This window comes from Coptis chinensis, chromosome 3 (genome assembly GCF_015680905.1).
Source record: "Coptis chinensis isolate HL-2020 chromosome 3, ASM1568090v1, whole genome shotgun sequence".
Classification (NCBI taxonomy): Eukaryota; Viridiplantae; Streptophyta; class Magnoliopsida; order Ranunculales; family Ranunculaceae; genus Coptis; species Coptis chinensis.
Window position 1 is genome coordinate 114,778,799 of NC_141458.1, and position 26,492 is coordinate 114,805,290.

A 26,492-nucleotide genomic window follows, 5' to 3' on the forward strand; every position below is an offset into this window, starting at 1 on the left:
TCTGGTGACCCGGGCTCGTCACAAGTTTTGGATGCTCTTGTCAGCGAAAATTTTGATCACGTTGTTTAAAAGTGGTCGTAAAAAACTGTGTTTGTATGCGGCTTTAGGCCTGAAACACTAGAGCTGATTTCCTGGGGTAACTTGGGCAGTTCGACGTTCTTTATGTTTGAGATAACAATGAATAGTGGCTAACTGAGCTGGATTTCCTGAGTATCCTCAGCAGCTCGGTTAGTCAGCGAACTGAGGCTTCACTGAGGTCGTCAGTTCGTTCCTTTTTGTGAATGGGAAATATGTTGCTTTGCTATGTTGCTTTGCTTTATTCAAGTAGGATTATGTATGATATGTATGTCTGCATTCTGTAAGCATGTGTATGCTACTGCGACCTGTCGTACGGAGGGTACGGTCTCGACGACCTGTGACTTTGATGGTCTGTCGTGTTTGTTCACTGATTTACACTTTGTAGGTCGCACATGTCTTGAGGACGCAAGGGGCGTTCTCTACTCTGGAGCTGCCTGAGCTACAGTGCGTGCGTGACATGTGTAAGAATATGGGCGGTCGGGAGGCATGACATGATGGCTGCCAGGTGGCCTGCCGTTTTGGCGTCTCGATGCCATCATGACCTGTCTTGGGAAGATACATTACTTCACCATAAGTAGGAGTGTTCTTGGAAGATCAACGACATTTGCTCTTCCTTTGCTCTCCTTCTTGTTGCCGCTTCTCTTCTCTCGACTGTGGTGCATCGTTGACTTCGTCGGTTTACTCAGGTACACTTGGTTTCTCTGTTTTGACTGTCCTTCTCTTTTGTTTTGTTGAAAAGAAAACTGAGGCTTGTTTATTTAACATGCGTCTTGCGTAGGTTTCTCTATGGCCAGGTGTCGCAAATATGTTAGGGGAGAGGGGAGTTTGAGAGAGAGCTCCCCTCTGATAATGGAGGAAATGGAGTTCCATCCGCATGTGCATGGAGATCGTGGCAAAAGAAAGGCTATAGCTTTAGGGGCCAAGACCAACAAGTGACCTAGGAGTTCAGGTCGCGCGACGGGTGGCATTGTCTTCAGGTCGCCTCGGCAAGTTGATGACACCGATCAGGCTACTGAGGGAGCTAGCGACCAGGGGCAAGGTCACCACGTCGCTGGTGAGAGTTCGCCTCCTCGTATCGGGGACGTGGGGAGCAAATTATACTATATGGGGAGGACGGGGAAGAAGCGTGCTGTGAAACGTTCGGACTGCAGCTTCCACTCGGCGCCCATAGCGACCAGTCTGCTGAAGGGTATCGTGTTGGACGGTGACAAAGCTGAGGTTAAGGATGAAGATATGGACACGTTACTGGGAACCATGGACATGGCTACTTGTTTGGTGAGTGTTTTATTTGTTAGGTTTGTCGCTCTGTTTCGTAAGGTATCGTGACCCTTAATTTGTCCTTGTAGTTTCTAGCGGCTGAAGAACGCCATTTGGCAAAGACGCCGATATCGATGTCAACTCCCGAAGTCGAAATGGATGTATCGCGAAGCCGCGTGGGGAGTTGACAAGACGAAGCTGGATGTGATGACAGATAAGTACCGTACAACTGCTGATGAGAACGCTAAGCTTGTTGCAGCGATGACTGATATGCAAGGGAAGTTAGCGGAGGTCACCGAGTATGCCAAGCAATGTCAGGGGTCGCACGCAAAGCTCAAGATGCGTATACCACGGCCTGTATCCAATATGCAGAACTGGATGAGAAATACTTCCAGTTGAAGAAGGCACATGGGGACCAGGGTGCGGGTATGCGCGTTGTGCTGAGATCTGCAAGGCACTCCTTCGACTAGTGCTGCCCCAAAGGATAAACATGTTGTGGCTGCTCTTTGATGGTGAATTCTCGTCTTGTTTTTGGAAAGTGTTTAAGTTGGATGATCTCTTTTTATGATTTCTTTGTCTGTTATCCTCTCTGTGAGAGTTAAACAATAGAGCTGTGTTTTCAGGCTTGCCTGAGCAGTTCGCCTTAGTTGATACTGAGAACTGGTTTCTACAAAAGTGGCAGTTCGTTAATTTTGCTTCCATTGTTCAAAGAACCGATCTGGATTTTCTGGGTAGACCCAGCAGATCGGTGGCTTGGACCTGGCTTCCTGGCATTGGCCGAGCAGTTCAATTGGTGAATGTATATGTAATGTCGTTTTTTGCTTGACTGCTTGTAGTTATTATTCTGCTTATGGCACTTGTGGTATGCTTCTGAGATTTAGTTTAAGAAAATGTTATGCTTGTGAAGTATTGCGTAGGAGAGCGATCTCCCGGAACTGATCTTAGAGATATAGGTCCCCGACTAGTGAGAATTAGGGAGGCCATGAGCCTGTAAGCTCCTGAGAGCGTTCTCACGGAGTTGACCCCTAGAAGTATAGGTGCTCAACTTAACGAGGTTTGGAGAGGTTATAAGCCTGTGAGCTCCTGAGAGCGTTCTGCTTGCGAAGAGCATATTTAGCCTCCGGCGTGTTTGCTTCGCCGAGCGTTTGTATCCCCCGAGAATGATCGCTTCATCGGAAGCGTTCTCACGGAGTTGATCGTGGAAGTATTTGAATAGAGTGGTTGACAATACAAATATAACTGAACTTTCTGAATTGATAAAGATTAAAAACATGACTGTGTACAATACTGAATCTTTATTGATAAAATCTCTTTAACAAGTAAGTGTTCTAGGGTTGTGGTAGTGGTTTCCTTTCTTGTGTCTTGATCCAGTAAGCCCCATTGCCAACAACTCGGTCCACTATGTACGGTCCTTCCCATGTTGATGCTAGTTTGGAGTCGTCCTGTGTCTTTTTCAGAACTAGATCACCAGGCTGGAAGGATCTAAGATGTACTCATTTGTTATAGGACCTCTTTAGAATCTGTTGGTACGATGCCACTCTGATAGCTGCCAGGTAGCGACGTTCTTCAAGCAAATCGACCTCTCAGGCTAGGACTGAGTCATTGTATCTTGACTCGACAAGCTCGGATCTAGTAGTTGCGATTGTCAACTCGGTGGGAATTACAGCTTCTATGCCATAACATAAGGAGAAGGGTGATTCTCCTGTGCTGGAGCGAGCTGTGGTGCGATGAGCCCACAGAATGTTCTCTAGCTGGTTTGGCCATTGGCTTTTGTTCTTTTCAATCTTTTTCTTTAAGTTTTCTAATATGGCCTTATTGCTGGCCTCTGCTTGGCCATTGCTTTGAGCGTACTGTGGAGTGGAGAATGCGTGAACTATCTTCCACTTGGCCAAAAATTCTTTGACCGTTTTGCCTTTGAACTGGGAACCATTATCCATTATCAGGGTGTGTGGCAGACCAAATCTGGTGATAATGTGAGTCCAAATGAAGTTTCTAACATGTGACTCCTTGACATGTGCCAAAAGAACTGCTTCGATCCATTTAGTGAAGTAATCGGTTCCAGCCAAAATGAAGCGGAACCCGGTGCTTTTCTGTGGGATGAATGGTTACATGATGTCTATGCCCCACATGTGGAATGGCCAGGGACTCGCAATGCTGATCAAATCGCGAGCCGGTTGGATGATGTTGTGGCCAAAGGTTTGGCATTTGATGCATTTGAGAACATATGTTTTGGCATCGATCTGCATGCGAGGATAAACGTATCCTTGAGAGATTGCTTTGTGGGCCAAAGAACGACCTCCAGCATGATTGCCTCATTCTCCTTCATGAATCTCAGCAAAAATCAATTGACCTTGAGTTGGACTTATGCACCTTAAGTAAGGTCCTCCAGCAGATTTTCGAAACAATTTGTTATTCAGAACACAATAGCAACGTGTTTGATATGGTATCTGCCTGGCTTTGCTCTGTTCTGCTGGGAGTGTGCCATTCTAAATGTACTCTATGATGGGCTGCATCCATGTCTAGCTCATCTAATCCTCAGAGAGTGGGCATAGTTCGCTGACTTCTAAGACGTGCTCTACTTGGTAGGCAGGTCGGTCAACTACTTCAATGAGGAGTTGTCTCGGGGCACAACTCGGTGTTTGAGTAGCCAAGTAGGCTAAACTGTTTATGTGACGGTTCTCGTCGCGCAAAAAGTGGTGCATGGTGGCCTTTTTGAAAGAAAGAAGTAACTGATTAACAACTTTAAGGTATTTAGAAAGGTTACCTTCGTGGTAGTGTACTCTTTAGCAATCTGGCGAACGACCAGTTGTGAGTCACTAAAGATTTGAAGCTCTTGTACACCGAGCTGTAGCGCCATTCTAAGCCCCATAATGACTGCCTCGTACTCCGCTTCATTGTTGGAGGTCGCAAAGTTGATGCGAACTGATTTTTCCATCACTGCTCTGTCGGGCGATACTAATACAATGCCAATGCCACTTCCGCCGGGGTTGTTGGAACCATCTACAAAGAGAGACCAAACAGTCTTGTCGCTCTGCTTGGGGGGTAGGACGTCTATCTCTGGCTCCCAATGTAGATCGTCTACAGGGAAGTCGGCAAGGAAATCAGCCACGACTTGTCCTTTTTGCGAGGTGCGTGGGACGAACTCAATGTGATGTTCGCCGAGCTCTTCGGACCAAACCGCCATGCGAGTTGTCTTGTTTTCCTTGTGAAATATTTTCTTCAACGGGAGGTCGGTGAGTACTTTGATTGGGTGCGCTTGGAAATATGGCGGAACTTTCTTGCAGAATATAATAATGCTAAAACTGCTCTTTCGATGTAAGAGTAGTTCTTCTCGGCTGGAGTTAATGTCTTACTTGTAAAGTAGATTGGCTTCTCTGATTTGTTGTCCTCCTTGAAAAGAACCGAACTAATAGCAAAGTCTGATATTGCCCTAGCGTTTCGCCATCTGTTGGTTTGGCTAGGATGGGAGGTGTTGTGAGATACTCTTTGAGAGTGAAAAAGGCCTGGTGACATTGATTGTTCCATGAGAACTGCTCGCCTTTCTTGAGGAGTTGTAGGAACGGTCGGTATTTGTCTGATGCCCTGGATATAAATCGGTTGAGTGCAGCGACCATGCCTGACAGCTTCTGTATTTGTTTCTTTGTCTTCGGGTCGAGCATATCCAAGAACGCTCTAATTTGATCTGGGTTAGCTTCGATCCCGCGTTGTGAGACCTGATAGCCCAGAAATTTGCCTGAGGACACTCCGAAAAGGCATTTTTCTCGGGTTCATTTTTCATGGGTTCGGGCGAGTATTGGAGAACGCTTGTTCAAGGTGAGTGAGGTGGTCACCTGCTTTTTTGCTCTTGATGACCATGTCATCAATATATACTTCCATGGTATCGCCTAACATGTCCTGGAATATGTCAGTTACCATTCGTTGGTACGTCGCTCCAGCGTTCTTGAGGTCGAACAGGAGGACGTTGTAGCAATAAACTCCCTATTCTGTAATGAAGGATGTTTTCTCTTGATCTTCCTTAGCAAGTGGTATTTGGTTGTACCCACTATAGGCATCCATGAAGGAGAGGAGCTCGCGTGGGTCGCAGATCCGTCCACTACCGGTCGATCCTTGGTAATGGGAAGCTGTCTTTGGGTGTTTCTTGGTTGACATTGGTGAAGTCAACGCAAAGGCGGACCATGACATTCTTTTTTGGAACTGCCACTATGTTAGCGATCTAATCTGGGTAGTCGACCTTTCGGATGAACCCGACTTGCTTGAGTTTATCGACCTCATCTGTCACGCCCCGAGACCCAACACACATCCCGAGGATGAAGAGTGAATCTCGAGGCCGACACCATCCCAATTCTAACGAAATTTCGGCAGAGTTTCCTTTGTTTAATCGACGTTTCGTATACTCAAAACCTGTCATAAAACTTGGACATCGCATAATAAATCCATCCAACACCCATATATATACAATCTTAACTTTCTAACAACAGTGGTGTATCTACCTACATTTCCACAAAATGATTAAGAGCAACTATTTCCAATACATCGAGTAAATACATCCAAAACGAGCTAGCTCTCAATATATACAACAAAAGAATGAACTATACTATCTCTATACAACCTAAAATATGAACTTGACTCTGTCCTTCGTCAAGCATGGGGGAACCAACCCAAATCCCCATAACCATCATCCTCGATAGTAGGGAAAGTCTCCTCCGCAACGGGCTCGGCTGAAATGTTAATATAGGATGAGCAAAACAACTATGCCCAGTAGAAATGCACATAACCAATAAATAGTCTACTTATAGAAAACATTTAAACATGCAGGGTTTCCATAATAATATCTAAATATCGTGACTATATAATACATCACTAACTAGTAGAAATCATTTCGACATGCTTTATTGATATACAAAATAGAGTTTTTCGCAATCATCATACAACTATTGTGGCCGCTGCATCCTATTAGAATGGTGAGGGTACGAATGGTACTCAGCCCCAGTCATAGGCAAATCTCGGTTCAGTACTTTCCAGTGTGAACCATGCACCGTTGTTTTCCTGATTTTACCGGCAGGGAGCTGAAATACCGTTGTTGTGTTCGTACACACAAAATCCCCAAAGCTTTTAGGGCTCGGTGTGGGCCTCAGGACTACGACCCCATACACGGGTCGTCACTTAACTTACGGTGGTCAACCGTTCGACGACTGCAGACTGCTCAGGATCCTGACACACATCCAGGAGTGGACTAAACTCTCACTCCTCGCGTCTAAACCTCATCGAGGTAACATATAACCTCACACAAGCTAAGCACCATACAACGTGACACGTACAAGCATGGTTATCTAGAAAAGTAGAAAGGGAATTCCCGGACTCCATCCTGTGATGCATCCCTTTAAAGATGGCCCACCACCTCGAAAGGTGTACACCACAGTTGGGATCCTAGAGCAAAGTGTCGTTTCCGGAATTGCGACAACAGTTCCTTCTTTATAGGAATTCACAATTCCTTTTCTAAATCCCCTCGTGATAAGCATAGTAATATCTATATATATACTCGTATCACCGGTTATTTTCAAATACTATAGATACATATTTAGTTTTTCTTTTAAAACTGTTGGTTCTGTATGTGTGAGTTCCTGGATTTCCAACAATCGAGTAATACAACCTATGACTCCCAAACGGGTCAGTCATAGTAAATGACAACCGATGATTCCCAAACGGCGAATCATCGTAAATAACAACGAACCATCCGTGGAACAATCCAGAACCTCACACCTAGTTACAAACAACCGGGTAATCCTTACCCGCATTACAAAATCCATCTCTTTGTCTCCTTACTGAGACAAGAGACGAGAACCCTTCCCAAAACCAGTTTTACTCCTTTAACAAAGAAAACAATCCCAACTACTCCGATTTCACAAACTCATTTCTTTTCACACAAAAGCTATCTATATACTTAGTTTATATCGAGGAAAACTACAATGCAAAACATGAATATCATATATATACATGCATGGTTGATACGCAAACAATCTATTACCAATTTAAACAAATCAAATCAAATCAAATCATGCATGAAATAAGCATGCTATATATTGGTATGTAGGTTCCTACCTTAGCAAGCTCCGTTCTCCTCAAGCCCACTTAACCGAATCCACTCTTATTTGACTCCTATAACATCATATACACGTAGGTTATTAGAATTTATCGAACGAACGAGGACTTCTTATCTAACGTAAGTCGAGAAGAAATCTCGACGCTACGAATTTGGTTTCAGGTATCTTTTCCTATAACTACGGTCAACCGCGCTACAAGCCATTTCTGGCACTGATACTCTGACAGGGCTCGGTAGTCCATTTACAACCACTGTAAGACCTTATGCCCACACCACTCCTATCCATTCCAAATTCCAACTATGATGAATTCTACACCTTTCAATTCACATTAATTCTATTAATAAAATCGGTGGGTGTTCCTTATCCCTCGATCATTACTCAATCAAATCTTAAACAGTTATAAACCGACATGAATTGCTCGAAATTGGAGTGAATAACCAAAAATTCTTACCAAGTCGGCAAAAATCGCTCCTTTAGCTTTCTTCTCCACCAATTTGCTATGCCATATCCCTCCAATGAGCTACTGCCGACATGAAAACCACCCCATTTCAATTATTTTTCCTCAATACAACCCACTCCCTTGAAATCAAGTTTAAACTATCGATTTGAGAAGAATTTAACTCACCTGTCGCTGCGATTTCACTTCGGTACGCTGGAAATTCGAACTCCCACACTAGAGTTTAGTGTTACTAAGGATGGGGTGTGAAGAATTGTTGGTTTGGATCGATTGAATTTGGGCGAATTGGGTTTCTCTCTCCTAGGTTTTCAGTGTTGGGTGAAATTGAAGAATTGGGTGCGATTTTTGGTTGTGTGGTTTTGTTTGATGCGATTCTTCTAATTTTTTGATAAAAAGACCATCCTACCCTTACCTCTTAATTTAGTATCCAACAAGGTTTTGAATCCCCCGCTCTCGCGTGCAACGCCCAAGTTTGCGCACGCAATACCAAAATTACGACGATGTCATCGAATGACTTGGCCAGTTTTAAAGTTTCCAGTTTACAGGTGACAAACTCTTATTGACTATGCAAGTATTTAATTATGCGCACGCGAATTTACCCGATATCGAATTATTTTATCACGTATTATTTATCTTATTTTCGATTTTTCGAATATTTTAAGTAGCCAGTTATATAAAACCTTAGAATTTTTTGAGAGGTTTTCCTGAACTAACTTGGTTTTCTCGGTCGGTGTTAAATAAATTTACGTTACGTTAGGCTAACCATCTATCCGACTGGCCAAGTACGTAATCGCCCCTAAGGTTCAAGTGTCTTTTACTAATTTACCCTTAATAATAATTCAGGACTTTACATCATCATTGATTGCTTTTTGAAAACGTAGTGATAGTCTCCTAGATTGCTGTCGAACTGGTCTGGCACTAGGGTTGACATTCAACTTATGGCAGGCAACACTAGGATCTATACCTGACACATCAATATACGACCAAGCGAAAACATCTTTATTCATGGACAAAAAGTTTACAAGCTGGGCTTTGAGTGTGGGGTCGAGGTTAGCCCCTACATAGACGAACTTAGGGTCGTCTTCCGTTCCTAGATTCACTCACTGCCTCTCTTCAGCTGGTGTCATAGCTTGTGTTGGGAGAGCATCCTCTGGGGGGCTGAGCTCTGTGGATGCGTTGTTGGTCTGATGAGTGATTGGAGTTGCTGCCGGAGTTGGAGCGTCTTCTGTGGTTATGACCACAGAGTCTGGGATGACTTCTGTGGTCATGACAACAGAGGCTGGAGTATGCTGCAGAAGCTGTTTTGGCGGTATGGGATCTGGTGGGGCGACCTCTGGGGGTCGGGTGGAGCACTGATTACGGGAGCGATCTCTGGGGTCTTGACGAGTAAATCAGTGACTGCCTTGGCGACTTTCGGGGTCTATATAGATGGATATGCCTTCTTGCTGGAGCCTCCATCGCTCTGAGTTGGTGTGTTGCCTCTGACTTCGGCGATCAAGTCTTTGGCCATAATGTAGCTGGTGGGATCATTTCTTATGCTGATTGGGGCCTCAGCGGTCTTGTTCACTGAGAGGATTTGATAGGCTTTGAGCTGGTTGCTACGAAGCTCCATCATGCCCCGGGGGCCTGGAAAGCGAAGGATTTGATGCAGTGTAGACGGTACGGCCTGCATTTGATGAATCCAACGCCATCTTAGGATGGCATTGTAGGATGACTTGATGTCTTTGACGCTGAAACGCGTATTGAAGCTGACTTTATCCTCTCTTGATCCCACTGAAACTGGGAGTATAATGTCACCGATTGGGTCGGCTCTGGAGCCATTGAACCCATAAAGAGGAGCAATAGGATCTATGAAAACTGACTTGGGTAGGTCCATCTCCTGAATTGTGTGGTAGAACAAAATGTCGCATGAGCTGTCGAGGTCTATCAAGACGCGCTTAACTGTCCAGTCGCTAATCTTGACGTGGACGACAAGCGCGTCGTTGTGAGGGAGGAAGACCTTGGTGAGGTCAGCCTCTGTGAAGGTGATATCCCCTGAATGGCGACCTGAATGTCGCGGGGCGTGTGCTGCTTGTGAAGAAAAATGATAGACTTCTTGAAGAGCACCGACACGCCTTCGTTTCTCTCTGGAAGAAGTAACAGAATCATCTGGGAAAGTGATAATATGGATGGTTCTGCCATTGTCACGATCTGACGAGTGCGGGTGGCGATCATGACGAGAACGGTCGATGGGGTGTCCTCTGCTGCGGGAGCGAGCTTGGATGCTTTGGCGTTCCCGGGGTGGAGATCTGCTCCGCACTCGGCGGGCCATAAGCTTGTGGCGCAAGTCGCCGTCAACAATGTTGGTGTACTATTTTATCTGTCCCGCTTCAATGAGATCTTGGAGATAATGTTTGAGCCCCCAGCAAGCATCGGTCTCGTGACATTTTGCTTTGTGGAATGTGCAGTAGGGCTTGTCAGGTCGGTCTGCAGGTTGCCGTACGATAGGTTGGAAGTATGAGGCTCGCTTGATCTTTTCCAGTATGTAGCTGGGAGAGCGTGTCAGGACAACGAACTCTCTGTTTATCCAAGCGGTTGCTTGATTTGGGTGCTTGCGACCTGGACCGTTTTTTGGCAGGTGGAGTGTCGTCAGAGATCGCCGCGACTTCTTGGCCGTCTGATAGACCGTGGTGTCACATAAACCTTCTTACTGCTTAATATATTTGTCAACCCGAGCATACAACTCTGACAGGGTTTCTAGACGCAACCTCATCAGCGACCTGGAGAGGTCTGTGTTACGCACCTGACAGGCGTTGGAGAATGCCAGTGTGGCAAAAGACTCTTTGAGGCCACTTTCCATGCATAACAGTTCGGCTTTGAACCGACCTAGGAACTGGCGGATGGTTTCATCCTCTCCAAATGATAACCGGAATAGTGAATCCAGATCTGCTTTTACGCCTCATTGTGCACGCATCGACCGCAAACATATCAGTGAGCTGCTCAAAAGTCTTGATCGAATCTGACTCGAGTGAAAAGAACCAATCAAGTGGGCCATCTTTGAGGCTGGCGGGAAAGAGCCGATAGTGAAGATGGTCAAACTCGTGGAGTCAGTAAAGGGCCAGCTTTGAATGTAGCAGCTACATGTTGGTCATGTCTTTGCCGCCATCGTACATTGGGAAACGTGGCTAAACAAAATCTTGAGGAGAGGGTTTACTGAGTACCTTTGTGGTGAACGGGGAAGCGCAGTATGTCTTGAGCATTTTCTGAACGATCTGGGATGCGTCTTTGTGTACTGCACTTTGGTTGATCCGTTGCGACAATTCGTTAATCTGCTGATTAACTTCGTTGATGCCGTTCTCAACGACGTTACCAGCTGGCTGTTGTTGAGCATCAACTTGTGCACGAAGAGCATCATTTTCTTGCCTGAGTAAGGAAATACTCTCATTGGTTAAGCCTAGCTGGTTTGCGAGGCCTTGAACTTGAGCTTCGAGGCTTGCCATGCTTTGTGGGCTTGAGATATTTGGTTTTTTGGTTTTTGGGTTGTGTGAAAATGGTATCTCAAGTAATCGAGACCACAGACGGCGCCAATGTAAAAGAGCGTTTTAGTTTCCCTTTACATACACAGTTGAAAAAGAACTGGGATGGATTATTATTGGGACCGAGTTCGGCTTGAGAGCGAACTGCCTACGTATCTTGCTCTCGATTCTGAGGGGAGAGAAAAATCAGGTCCTGGCGTAGTTCATAGGCGGGGTATTTATAGATGTTGAGAGTGAATCCTCGCCCACCACATGTAAAGTGCACCACAAATGTGGGGTCTAGATTAAGGAGGCGTGCGAGAACTATCTTTTTAGGTCTGCTGTGATGATAGGGATTAGTAGTCTGGGCAAGTATAAGGGTGGAATTCGAGCTAAACAAGTCGAGCTTTACCATGTTCAAGCTCGGCTTGCTAATTACACGAGCTTTAAATTGAGCTCGAGCTCAGCTCATATAGTTAAACGAGCGAGCTCGAGCCAAGCCCGAGTCGAGCCCGAGCCACTCGGTTATTTTACACTATAAATATGCTATTTGAGCTAAACGAGCCGAGCTTCATCAAGCTCATTTGTTACACGAGCTTTAATTTGAGCTTAAGCTCGGCACATATAGTAAACGAGCGAGCTCGAGCTGAGCTTAAACGAGCCAAGCCCAAGCCGAGCTCCGAGCCCTCGGCTCAAATTCCACCTTTAGGCAAGTAGCTTGCGGCGATTGGTCGATGAGGTGGCAATTGAGTTGAGCATGCATGCATCTCGTTCATGATTGCTTCTAGAAGATAAGTTGAGTCACGTTATAGCCTAGTTCGCATGCTGGTGCGAACTATGCTGGAGCGTTCTTTTAGCTTGTAGACGCGATCTGGTTCCACAGGTCGGTGTGGTATTTCCGTCATGCTGAATACGCGCCTGATATTCCTGAAGAAGGATATCACTCCCTTACAAATTCCAACATCTTTTGGAAATTTATCAGCATTGGAAGTACTAATTCTTGGTTCCAATGAACTAAGTGGTTCCATTCCAACATCAATTGGCGGCCTGTCAACACTCAGAGTACTAGATCTCAGCGTTAATCAATTAAGTGGTCAGATTCCAATGTCTTTAGGAAGACTGTCAAGCTTGACAAAACTAGATCTCAGCCTTAACCAACTCACAGATAAAATTCCCATGTCATTTGGAGGACTGTCAAACCTGACACAACTAAATCTCAAATCTAATCAATTGAATGGGACCATTCCTGAAAGTCTAGGACAACTTTCCGAACTGACAGACTTGGATTTATCTAGCAACTCTCTCAATGGTGTTATATCTGACGTGATTTTTGCTAAACTCCCTAAATTAGTTTTTTTTTTAAATTGAGCTGGAACTCTCTCACTGTGAAGATGACTGTATGAACCCGGTTCAAACCCTCTCACCTTACACCTCTCTCTCCTCGATTTCATCTTGACGACGATCTGTATTCGTGGTTTTCATGGATCAGCTGAACCCATTGGGTTGCCTACGTACCTCCTTCAGGGAGGATCAAGCTGTCCCGTAGTTCTCCTCCTCCTTCTTCTTTTCTTCTCTCCTTTTTTATATATCTTCTAACCACCTCTCTCTCTCTAACCGCTAACCGCTCTCTTATCCCACGATCTTCTTTCTAGTCCCATGACCACTAATTGTCCAACTATCTTTTGATATATCGCGGCTTTGCTATCGTACTCCCGTATGCCCCTTCACTATTCTGCCTCCCTTTGGGTCACTGAAACCACACTGGTCCCTATGCCCCTCCAGATTCCGCGTCCCTCCAGATTTCGCGCCCTTTACATGATTCGCGGACTGGATCACGTGCTCCATCTTTCTCCTACCTTACGTTGTCTCGGTCCCGAAGACATGTCATCTTGTTGGTCATGAATTAGGCTGATACAGATGCCCCCTCTCGGGTCCGTCGACGAAGACGGTGGACTCGAGAAGACCTTGACGTCCCCTGTATACGTACTTGAACTCTCCTTCACATCAACTCACTACTATGTCCGTGATGTGTCTCCTCCCAGCCATCAACTCTCCTTCACATAACTCACTACTATGTCCGTGATGTGTCTCCTCCCAGCCATCAACTCTCCTTCACATAACTCACTACTATGTCCGTGATGTGTCTCATCCCCGCCATCAACTCTCTTTCCAAGAACTCACTGCATAAGTTGATTCAAACATACAGTGATCTTGAAGGGCTTATCCCCCCTTTTTTTTGATTTGTGAAGTTTGCTGGGGTTGCCCCCAAGATTGATTCGGACATCTAGTCCGCGAATGGCTCACCCCCCCTGCTGTCTTTGATCAGCTGTGAAGCTTGTTCGGGTTGCCCCCAAGATTGATTCGGACATCTAGTCCGCGAATGGCTCAGCCCCCCTGCTGTCTCTGATCAGCTGTGAAGCTTGTTCAGGTTGCACCCAAGTTGATTCGGACATACAATCCGCCGGGCGGCTCATCCCCCCAAGGCCTCGGCTTATAGGCAACTCATTTTGCCCCAAGCTTGATTCGGACACTGCGGTCCACGAAGGGCTCATCCCCCCCGCGTTCTGGCTTAGAGGCAGCTCATTTTGCCCCAAGCTTGATTCGGACATCTGCAGCCCATCCAAGGGCTCATCCCCCCGGCCCGGCTTAGAGGCAGCTCAATTTGCCCCCAAGTTTGATTCGGACATCTAGTCCGCGAAGGGCTCATCCCCCCTTCTCTCTGGCTTAGAGGCAGCTCAATTTGCCCCCAAGTTTGATTCGGACATCTAGTCCGCGAAGGGCTCATCCCCCCCGTTGTCTTTGGTCAGCTGTGAAGCCTGATGGGGGCATCTTAGTTTGCCCCCAAGTTATTTTCGTTCATAGCCCAATACTCATGAAACAATTTGAAGAAGTATGCTCTCGATTTCATTGATACAACATTTAACACAAACTACCAGTCCTCAGCTCACTTAGCAATATCTAAAAGCAAGCTTTCTCTCTTTTAATTGAAAAACTAAACAAAAACTCCAAGGTTCTTCGTATAGCTAGTACAGGGCTCGACTATGGTCTTACTCAATGTTATATCATGCAATCTACAGTTAATGCAAACAATAAATTCTCTGATGATAATATAGTGTATGCAAATAAGGTAGTAAATGAGGTGAGATGGATCCATCTCCCAATACCAGCTCAAACTCATTTCGGTTCCACCGGCATCGCAAGTCTTTTCTTTCTCTCAGAACTGAAACTTTCATGTTCGAGTATTGCACAAATAATACATGAGTTTTAACAAGGAACATTAATTCAGCATACATATTTGCATGCAAAGATAACGGCGATCATATGCTCCAAACGGTGTACAATCTGTCTTACCCTACGGTGTACAACTATGTTTCTCATTCATGGTCCGCGACCTCCTAGAGCGACTAGGTTCGTGGAATACCACGAGGTCTGGAGACAATCCCAATCTGTCCCCATATACATCTCTACCAAAGACGAGGACAAGGCTTGCTTGCCCCCAGTGTAACTCTGGCTGACGGCCGAGTCACTACTCGTCTATCTATTATGTACATGACGGTAAAATAAACCAGTTACCTGCCGCAGTGTGTCTCTGCATATCTCCTATAAGTATCTTACTATTCGTATTCAGACGCGCCAATCTGTCGATCTTAGTCTCAAACGCTGGATCTCCTTGTTCCTTTGCCTCGAAACAATGCATACTCGGCAATCAATTCTTGCTGGAGTAAAGCTTATTTCTGAAAGTAGGGTAGACACTATCAACACTATCGCGGCAATCAAGTTTACCTCCATCTGTTCCATATAACAACAGCAAGGCAGAATGCTATCATAATCCAGTTCGCCTCAGGTATGTACATTCGTCCATGTATCGGACTCGATGTATGAACTATCTTAACACCACCTAAGTGCTCGACACTGGTGGATAATTGAGTAAGAAGCTGAAATTGCTGCTTTACTTCCTACAATCGTTGCCAGATGTGCAAGAATGAAAACTGGCCGAAAGATACGGTCAGGAATGGCCATGTAAAAGCTTCTCTTAAGGTTTCCCTTGTTCTTCTTGGAAAGATAAGCAGAAATCACGCGCGCAGTGTACCAGGACGCTGATATTTATCTCCTTGATGACCCTTTCAGTGCGGTTGATGCTCATACAAGCACCCAACTATTTGAGGAATGCCTGCTGGGAATTCTCAGACACAAGACCATCATTGACGTTACACATCAAGTGGAGTTTCTTCCTGCAGCTGACCTCCTTCTGGTGATGCAAAATGGAAGAGTTGCACATGCTGGAAAGTTTGAAGAAAGTTGAAAATACAAGTAGAATTTCGCAAACACCAATATCAGACAGCGAAGCTGATACAGACACCACCACAAATATAGAACTTCAGTACTTAATAACTCCTCTATGAGTTTCTTTTCTTTTTTATCCTTTTGGCTTTCGTTTCCGCTTATTGGGCTTGTTGTTGCTGCTATTGTCTTGACCATTAATATTTGTTTGGAATGAATCTGATATTGATCTGTGAATAATTATTTCTTCTTCATCGATGAAATCGTTGATGCCGCTAAGGACATCGAATGAAAGTTTTCTTCCACCCATCGGATTGGAATAACAGAAAAACAAGAGGGTTTGGTGTCGCACCCTAATCCGCGACTCAGCATCTCAAATCAGCATCAGCATTCTCACGACTAAAGCACCCACAATTTCTTTTCAGGATAGACTCCCACGGCCCATGGCAAAGAGGCCCAACAGCATCTTCTCCATCTTCTTTTGACCAAAAGGCCCAAAAGAGGCTCCTTTTGACCTAATCTGAGATGGGTCCAACCCGACCCATTTCTCCATCTTCTCCACCCATATCTCCACTCACCACCAGATCTGACCGGAACACCACCTCCCCACATCAACCACACATCCGAGATCAGTTTGCTCTCAAAACCAAACGCTTAAGCCATTTGCTTCATCAAGTTTCATAAATAGTTGTTCCTGACACGCTGCCCACCTTCTATTTGCACGATTCAGTTCAACGGAGAGTTCCTGAATTTTCTTATCCTCCTCATCCGGAGTTGGTTGTTCTTTGTTGGAGTTAACTACCATTGGATGATTGTGTTTCTTCCCAAATTTCGTGACAACCCATTTCCCAGGCTTCTGTCTCTTTGCCAGCATCATTGCCATGCCACCCTCTCCTTGGTTCTGCCGCTTCCTAATCCGAACCCTATCAATCTCTCAACTACTAAGATTGAATCCTTCCTTATTACATGCAAGCTACGGCCACACATAGACATAACATGACTGCAGAATGTTAAAGTCCAAAGACATTGAAGAGAACAACAGACCGGAATTCGTTCCTGGAAACAATTACCAGGTATCATATAAAGGGAGCACTTCCTTAGTCAGCATTGTTCCTAACAAGTCTGCCCCAATAGCATCCACGACCTCCGTCTTCCTCACCCCCTCTGCTCCACTTATCCACAGAATAGGAACGGACCAGCAGAACTGGAATAGTGTCTTTCCCCACAGACGGCGCCATTGTATGAACCCGGTTCAAACCCTCTCACCTTACACCTCTCTCTCCTCGATTTCATCTTGACGACGATCTGTATTCGTGGTTTTCATGGATCAGCTGAACCCATTGGGTTGCCTACGTACCTCCTTCAGGGAGGATCAAGCTGTCCCGTAGTTCTCCTCCTCCTTCTTCTTTTTCTTTCTTTTTTTATATATCTTCTAACCACCTCTCTCTCTCTAACCGCTAACCGCTCTCTTATCCCACGATCTTCTTTCTAGTCCCATGACCACTAATTGTCCAACTATCTTTTGATATATCGCGGCTTTGCTATCGTGCTCCCGTATGCCCCTTCACTATTCTGCCTCCCTTTGGGTCACTGAAACCACACTGGTCCCTATGCCCCTCCAGATTCCGCGTCCCTCCAGATTTCGCGCCCTTTACATGATTCGCGGACTGGATCACGTGCTCCATCTTTCTCCTACCTTACGTTGTCTCGGTCCCGAAGACATGTCATCTTGTTGGTCATGAATTAGGCTGATACAATGACATCAGGTTGGATTCCACCCTTTCAACTCCAATATATTGGAATGACTTCTTGCAATGTGGGACTCGGATTTCCAGAATGGCTTCGAACACAAACACAATTCACCGCATTATCGATGCCAATGCAAGCATTTCAGACTCTATACCAAATTGGTTTCAAAACCTTTCTTCCCAACTATCCTACTTAGATCTCTCTAATAACTAGATTTATGGAACGTTTCCAAACCTAGCAAAATCAAACAGTGATGGCCTGCGGTTATATTTGAACTCCAATCGATTCTCAGGTTCATTTCCCCTCTTCCCGCCAAACGTAACTATTTTGGATCTATCAAATAACCAAATTGCTGGATCAATTCCACAAAATATTGGTGATATGCTCACTGGAGTGCTTTACCTCTTCCTATCCAGTAACCATCTTAATGGAAGCATCCCCAGTTCATTGTGTAAAATGCAATACTTAGGATATCTAGATCTCGCCAAAAATAATCTGTCGGGAGATCTTCCTCAATGTTGGAGGGCTTTACAAAATTTGCTTGTTCTAGATTTAGCATCCAACAGCATATCTGGAACTATTCCTACATCAATCGGTCATCTCTTGAGCCTAAGAATACTGCGCTTGAGCAGCAACAATTTTCAGGGACAGATCACTTCCGCCTTGAAATACTGCACAAGTTTGTCCATTCTCGACCTTGGTGAAAACTCATTGTCCGGAAGGATTCCCACATGGATTGCAGAAAATTTAACATCTTTGGAAATTCTGAGGTTAAGATCGAACAAGCTCAGTGGCAGTAATCCTACAATACTATGTCATTTGTCATTTCTCCAATTCTCCGCATACTGGACCTGGGGCATAATAACTTGTCGGGAAATATCCCACACTGTTTTGGAAACTTTAGCACCATGATCTCTGGCCAAACAAATGAAGAAAGTTATTTGGATACAGGTGGACCGTATACTGATAAATTGACGCAAGTAATCAAGGGTAGAGAACTCGAGTATACACGAACACTGGGCATCAATAGGGAATCCTGGGCCATCTGGGATTGGTATCGCTTTCAGAGGGAACATGGGTCAATTCCTGCTTACAATAAGCATGAACATTGGGCCGGGGGACAACTATAGAGCAGAGTGCATGGCTATCATTGTGGGTGTCGAGACAGCCCTTAAACAAGGATGGAAGAACCCGTGGATCTAAACCGACTCGAAGGCAAAGATGAGCTTTTTGCAACTGGGGATGTTCCCTGGATGTTACAACCTAGATGGATAACATGCACAGAGGGACTTCAAAGGTGGAGGATTACAACCATTTGGAGGGAAGGAAACTTCACGGCGGATTTGTTAGGAATATACAACTTAATTGTACTTACTCTTTACCAATTACCAAACTATACAAACCTTTTGTCTTGTAAGTGTCTTGTACTTCTTAATTAAATCCGAGCCTAGTGTAGATACACTATGTCCTTAAGACAGATTTTCCCCCTCACGGTGCTTGAAGGTTGATGGGAAACTATCTCCCAAGATAGAACGGATTTCCTTCTATAGAAAGCTAGCACTTCAATTCTATAGACTCGGGAACACAACATAGTATTTGACTAAAGAACAGAGGGAGAAGAGAAAGATCGAGAACTCGGTGATCCGGGTGTCTCTTTCTCTCCAAATTCATCCACTATTTATAGGTGAGTGGTGCCTTTTTGAAACAACACAGTGACTCTTGGGAAAAAGTAAGCAACTCTTTGAAAAGTCACATGTTTCGAAAGGACACACCATTTCGGCATATAGCACTGTTTCGAACCAGTGCCTATTTCGAAAGGTTGCACTTTTTCGGCATGATACATCGTTTCAAACCGATTGCACATTTCGAAGGTCGCACCTTTTCGCATAATGCAATCGTTTTCAAACAAATGCATCATTTTGAAAAGGTTTTTCTCACATTACGCATCGTTTCAAGAAAAACCCATTTCATCTTAAGTGGGGTAACTTGGGAGACAAACTACTCATTCATATTTAAATGGATTTGAGCAAATCATTTTCTAACAATCCCCACATGAATGAAAAATTTGGCTTCTTCTATCATAAACATCGGATTTTGTTCTTTTACAAATGAAAAGATACCGTGATCGTCAAGTAGCATGGGAGGCCTTGAACTTGCCTTAGTGAAAGACGATCGGATTTAATTGGACGATCAAGTAGACTTCAATTAATGTCCTTGAACTGTCACCACCTTTTTGTATAAACCTAGACAATCATCTTCACGCAGCACCGCCTCGATCATTGTTGGTTCTCACGTTTGTGTTCATTTTGGCCTTGAACACTTCTTGGTTTCGATATAGTGCTTTTGAGACATTTGTCTTTAAAATTCTCATAGAAGCGGCCCCACTTCAAGACTAACATAGGTGATTTCTATAAAGAGTATCCCCGCAATACTCCACTTGGATAACATAACTTTCCAAGATATAGTAAATCATTAAAAGCTCGACTTATCCTGGTTCTTTTGGCCGGATATGCACCGCCTTATATAGGAATGGGTTAGAGTATAATATTACTCTCCTTGCTAACCGAGTCACTGGAGTTGGCCCATTGAACCTAGATCTTGGTATCTCCGGTCAACTAGGTTGGTTTTTCCATTATGATGACTCTTGGTTGATTATCTCAAAAGCTTTAAGCCCATTCCCTTGATAATCTTTCTACTTGCTCTCTTGTTAAACCTTTTGTAAGCGGATCCAGAATGTTATCTTTTGACCTTACATAGTCGATTGAGATAACTCCATTTGAGAGCAATTGTCTAATCGGTATTATGTCTACGACGATATGTCGAGACTTCCGCTATACATGCTACTCGCGGCTCTACCAATAGCAGATTGGTCGTCACAGTGTATACACACTGGCTGGCAATGTGTTTAGCCCAGTTTGGAATATCCTCTAAGAAATTTGAAGCCACTCGCTTCTTCTCCAAACCTTGTCCAATGCTATGAATTCTCGATTCCATAGTGGACCTCGCTATGCACGTTTGTTTTGAGGATTTCCAAAGAAAGCGGTGCACCTCCAAGTGTAAAGACATATCCACTTGTGGACTTTGAGTCTTTAGTGTCGATATCCAATTAGCATTGCGGTACTTTCTTCGAACGTTTGGATATCTTGTATAGTGCAAACCAAAATTCTCGAAAGTATACTTTAAGTATCCCAAAACTCTCAATATGGCAGTCCAATGATCTCTCGCCGGGATTACTCGTGATATCGACTTAGTTTGCTCACGAGTATGCTATGTCGGGCCTTGTCTGATTCATGACATACATTAAACTACCAAGTATATGAGAGAGTATTCTAGTTGAGATATGCTATCTCCGGTATTTTTGGCTAAATGAAGATTTACGCCAACGGTGACCTTTTTGGTGTGATGTGATATTTCTTGAACTTGTCAAGAATCGCCTCAATGTAATGAGATTGTGATAGAACAAGTCCATCCTCCATCCTAGAGATCTTAATTCCTAGGATAACATCAGCGACACCTAAATCTTTCATGTCAAACTTACTAGACAACATTTGTTTGGTAGATTTTATGACATCCATATTACTACCCAAAATTAGCATATCGTCTACATAGAGACAAACAATGACACATCCCTTTTGAGTGCTTTTGACATAGACACACTTGTCACACTCGTTTATTTTGAAACCGTTTGACAACATTGCATTGTCAAATTTCTCATGCCATTGTTTAGGTGCTTGCTTTAATCCATATAAAGATTTAACAAGCTTGCAAACTTTCCTTTCTTGTCCAGGAGCAATAAACCCGCCCGGGTTGTTCCATGTATATTTCTTCATCTAACTCACCATTCAAGAATGCCGTCTTTACATCCATTTGATGTATCTCAAATCCATGTATTGATGTTATTACTATTAGCATTCTTATGGAAGTTATTCTTGTAACTGGAGAGTAAGTGTCAAAATAATCCAATCCTTCCTTTTGTCTAAAGCCTTTGACCACAAGTCTAGCTTTATACTTGTCGATTGATCCATCAGTCTTAAATTTCTTTGTGAATATCCACTTATATCCCAAAGTCTTGGAACCTGGTGGTAAATCTACCAATTCCCATGTATGATTTTGCATTATGGATTCAATCTCGCTATTTATTGCTTCTTTCCAATAAGTAGCTTCTGGAGATGACATTGCCTCCTTGAACGTTTGAGGATTATTTTCCAACAAGTATGTTAGAAAATCAGGTCCAAAAGACGTTGACGTCCTTGACCTTTTGCTACGTCTAGGTTCCTCCTCAATTTCGCTTTGTGTAGGATGGTTACTAGTTGTAGCATCTAAAGTTCTCTTTGTTGAACTTGACTCTATACACATGTTATACGGAAACATCTTTTCAAAGAATGAAGCATTCCTTGACTCTATAATTGTATTAACATGTATATCTTGAATCTCTGATTTATGAACCAGAAAACGATATGCACTACTATTGTTTGCATATCCAATGAATACACAATCAATAGTCTTGGGTCCTATCTTCACCTTCTTAGGTTTAGGGACTTCCACTTTAGCAAGACACCCCCACACTTTTAAGAATTACGTAGGAAGTCTGATGACCTTTCCACAATTACGTATGGTGTTTTAAGCGTCTTCTTGTTAGGAATCTTGTTGAGAATGTAATTGGCGAAAGCAAAGCTTCCCCACAAATGCAGGGCAAACCGTAACTTAACAACATAGCGTTCATCATCTCTTTTTAGAGTTCGGATTCTGCAATACCGTTTGATTGAGGTGAATAAGGAGCCGTAGTTTGATGAATGATTCCATGTTCAGAACAGAAACCTTCAAAAGGTGATTCATATTCACCTCCTCTATCACTCCTTATAGCCTTAATCTTTTTGCTTAGTTGATTTTCAACTTCATTTTTATAATGCTTGAACACTTCAATTGCCTCATCTTTACTTCTCAACAAGTAAACATAACTATATCTAGTGCTATCGTCAATAAAAGTAATGAAATACTTTTTACCACCTCTAGTTTGTACATACTTAAGATCACATATATCCTGTATGTATTAAGTCTAGAGGTTCAAGATTTCTTTCAATGGAATGAAAGGATGATCCGGTCAACTTGGATTCTACACAAGTTTCACATTTATGGTGTGGGTCTATTTTTATCTTTGGTATATATTCCAAATTAATTAATCTACGCTAAGGTATTATAATTAACATGTCCTAATCTACCATGCCATACATGTGAAGACTCAATCAAGTAAACAAAAGATTCAACTTTATTGGCTCTTTTGGTAATAGTAAAACAAGATATCCTAAAGAGTCCATCCCCAAGATAGCCCCTTTCCCACTAATACATCATTCTTAGTTAGTACAAATTTATCAGAAACAAAGACTAACTTAAAGCCATTCTTGCTTTCAAGAAATGACCCGAAACCAAATTCTTTAATGTCGGGCACATAGAGCACCTCATTTAGAGTTAGTTCCTTCCCGTAAGTCAACCTCATCACCACCTTTCCTTTGCCTTCAACCTTGACGTAGAAGAGTTCCCCATAAAGAGTTGTTCTTCCTTTTCCAAAGATGATAAGTGGTGAACATCGACTTGTTGGAGCATATGTGAGTAGCACCGGTATCCACCCACCATTCCCTTTCATTTCCAATCATGAGACATTGAAACCACGCCAGATAGGTTCATGTCATTAACATTATCAGAAAGCGTGTCCATTGTCACATTTGCTTGATCTTACCGCTTCTTGTACTTCTTTGGCTTGCGACATTCACTTGCCTTATGTCCGGCCTTTCCCACGGTTTGTAGCACTTGCCCTTGAACTTAGTAGCGTGCATTACTACTCTCTTCGCTTTGAGCTTTGTCTTGGCGCTTCCTCTTTCCTTAGCACTAGATCCTTCCACAATATTGGCCTTTGCCACCATGGGATCCTTGCCCTTCTTCTCAGATAGGCGGTTATCTTCTTCTATCCTTAGACGGACAATCAGCTCTTCAAGATTCATATCTTTGCGTTTATGCTTAAGATAGTTCTTAAAATCCTTCCAAGATGGTGGTAATTTCTCAATCATAGCAGCCACTTGGAAAGATTCTCCTAGGGTCATTCCTTCAGCAATGACATCATGGAAGATTACTTGAAGTTCTGGACTTGGCTTATGACGGTCTTACTATCCGTCATTTTGAAATCAAGAAATCTGCCAACTATGAATTTCTTCATGCCAGCATCTTCACTCTTGTATTTCTTGTCCAACGAATCCCAAAGTTCCTTAGCAGTCTTGAACACACTATACACATTGTATAATGAGTCAGCCAACCCGCTAAGAACATAATTTCTACACAAGAAATCAGCATGAAACCAAGCATCCTTGGCCAAAACCTTCTCCTTGTCGGTTTCATCAGAGCTTACATCAGGAGCCTTATCCCACAGAAACCTTGCCAAGTTAAGGGTGGTCAGATAGAAGAGCATCTTTTGTTGCCAGCGCTTGAAATCAGTTCCATTGAACTTTTCAGGCTTCTCCCCATGAGGAACAGAATGGGGAACATAACCGGCAGGACTACCGGGTGGTGTTGCCATATTTGAAATACAACTACACTTTGTTATTCCTTTAAACCAAAAAAGAAAAGAAAAATGTAAAACAAATTACGCAAAGGTAAAGAAGAAAAAAAAAAGAAATCTGTCTTAAGTTGTTAGGAATATACAACTTAATTGTACTTACTCTTTACCAATTACCAAACTATACAAACCTTTTGTCTTGTAAGTGTCTTGTACTTCTTAATTAAATCCGAGCCTAGTGTAGATACACTATGTCCTTAAGACAGATTTTCCCCCTCACGGTGCTTGAAGGTTGATGGGAAACTATCTCCCAAGATAGAACGGATTTCCTTCTATAGAAAGCTAGCACTTCAATTCTATAGACTCAGCGAACACAACATAGTATTTGACTAAGAACAGAGGGAGAAGAGAAAGATCAGAACTCTGTGTGATCTGGTGTCTCTTTCTCTCCAAATTCATCCACTATTTATAGGTGAGTGGTGCCTTTTCGAAACAACACAGTGACTCTTGGGAAAAAGTAAGCAACTCTTTGAAAAGTCACATGTTTCGAAAAGGACACCATTTCGACATATAAGATCGCATTTTGAACCGGTGCCTATTTCGAAAGGTTGCACCTTTTCGCAGATGATAATCTGTTTCAAACCGGTGCACATTTCGAAGGTCGCGACCTTTTCGCATAATGCAATTGTTTCAAACAAATGCATCATTTTGAAAAGGTTTTTCTCACATTACGCATCTTGTTTCAAGAAAAACCCATTTCATCTTAAGTGGGGTAACTTGGGAGACAAACTACTCATTCATATTTAAATGGATTTGAGCAAATCATTTTTCTAACAGGATTTGCTGGCCAAACAGGGAGTATCTTTGACGGAGAATGAGGAGTGTATCACTGTTGGTAGGCCAATCTGGCCGCACACAAGTGGGAAGCTCCATTCCAAATATTTTTCCGATTTGTATGAGTTTGTAATAGGTTATGATATAGACATGACTTGTAGAGAATGAAATAGGGGGGGCAGCATGTTGCCCACCCTATACACCATCCCCTTTTGTACTTCTGTTACAGTTTTAATGAATTCAAACTTACCAAGCAAAAAAAAAAGTATACACGAACACTGTCATTTCTGATCAACTTGGACCTCTCTAGTAATAATTTGGCTGGCGAAATTCCACAAGAGCTTGCTAGTCTTTTTGGATTGATTGGTTTGAATCTGTCAGAAAATCACTTAACAGGAAACATCCCTCAGAAGATTGGTCAGATGAAGTCATTGGAATCACTAGATCTCTCCATGAACCAACTTTCAGGATCAATTCCAGAAAGCATTTCAGCATTGTCTAGTCTAAGCCATCTAAACTTGTCTTACAGCAACTTGTCAGGGCCAATTCCATCAGGCAACCAGCTCCAAACCTTTGAAGATACATCCATTTACGAAGGCAACCCTGAACTCTGTGGACCTCCAATTGAGAAAAAATGCCGAGGAGACGAGCCATCTCAAACTCCAGCTCATGCCGTTAGCAAGGACGACGATGAAGGTGATGATCTCGAAATGAGTTGGTTTTATATTGGCATGGCATCAGGATTTTTTGTGGGGACTTTGGGAGTTTTCAGTGTCTTGTGGTTCAAGAAAAGCTGGAGGTATGCTTATTTTCAATATGCTGAAGACATCAATGACGGATTCCATGTGCTGAAAAGGAAGGAGATTGAAGAATAATCAAGCTGAAAATTGAGATTACTGGATTATGTGATATACATGTGTACCAGTGTATGTAATGTATTTCTCCCATTTCCCAGTAATAAAATGTTCACTGTTTGTATCTCCAAAATATTACTCCTAAGAGATGCAAATTAAAACAGCAAAAAAAAAAAAAAAAAAAAAAAAAAAACCTAACTAATTAATTTAGGAAACGAACAAAACGGAAAAGAGAAAAAAAACGAAGAGATCAGAATAACGGTTCTCTTTTCTCGTTTCTAATTTTTGGCGCAATGTTCGGGTTTCCTCTTAGGCCTTTTTGTTACGCTACGAGGCTTAGCCAGAGCCCGCCTCGAATAATTTGGGTTGGGTCCGAACTAGTTTCAGGGTCGGGTTCGGCCTAAATTCACCTCCCTGTTCCTACGTCGTTTGGATTTCTTTGCCCGATCCTTTCTTTGGCTTCAGGCTAACATGGTAGTAAGTTTAGAGAGGGCGTAAGTTTCAAAGTCTATGACCTTACCCTCCTCTCAAAGGCTTGAGGACTTGAGGACTTGAAGACCGGGTCGATCGGCCCGCCCAGCAAATATGTGAGGGCCTCATTTCGAGTGTTTTTTCGGCCCATTGGCTAGGTCGAGATGGGCGACTTGAGGGCCATTTTGACACTATTAGTATTTGGTAGATGAAAAGTCAAGTATATTCTTGTCACAAAATAAAAAATGGCTTGAGTAGAAAAAAAAAATCAAGTATACCCCTAACGCGAAATAATAAACGGCTCGACCCAATCGAAATGACTCGGTTTATATGGTATACGAACAATCATTGTTCATAGTTATTGGGGGTATG

The 26,492-nt window shown here is 43.3% G+C and overlaps 1 protein-coding gene across 1 annotated transcript; it reads left to right on the top strand.

Annotated features, from left to right (window-relative positions):
- Positions 1-12,290: 12,290 nt before the first annotated feature.
- Positions 12,291-25,808, top strand: LOC147513247 (receptor-like protein EIX2). The gene is given in 6 exon segments (XM_086598883.1): positions 12,291-12,737; positions 17,416-17,610; positions 17,649-18,251; positions 18,254-18,541; positions 24,799-24,924; positions 24,969-25,808. Coding segments are annotated over 6 exon segments (2,361 nt in total). The 3' UTR covers positions 25,671-25,808.
- The last annotated feature ends 684 nt before the right edge of the window (positions 25,809-26,492 follow it).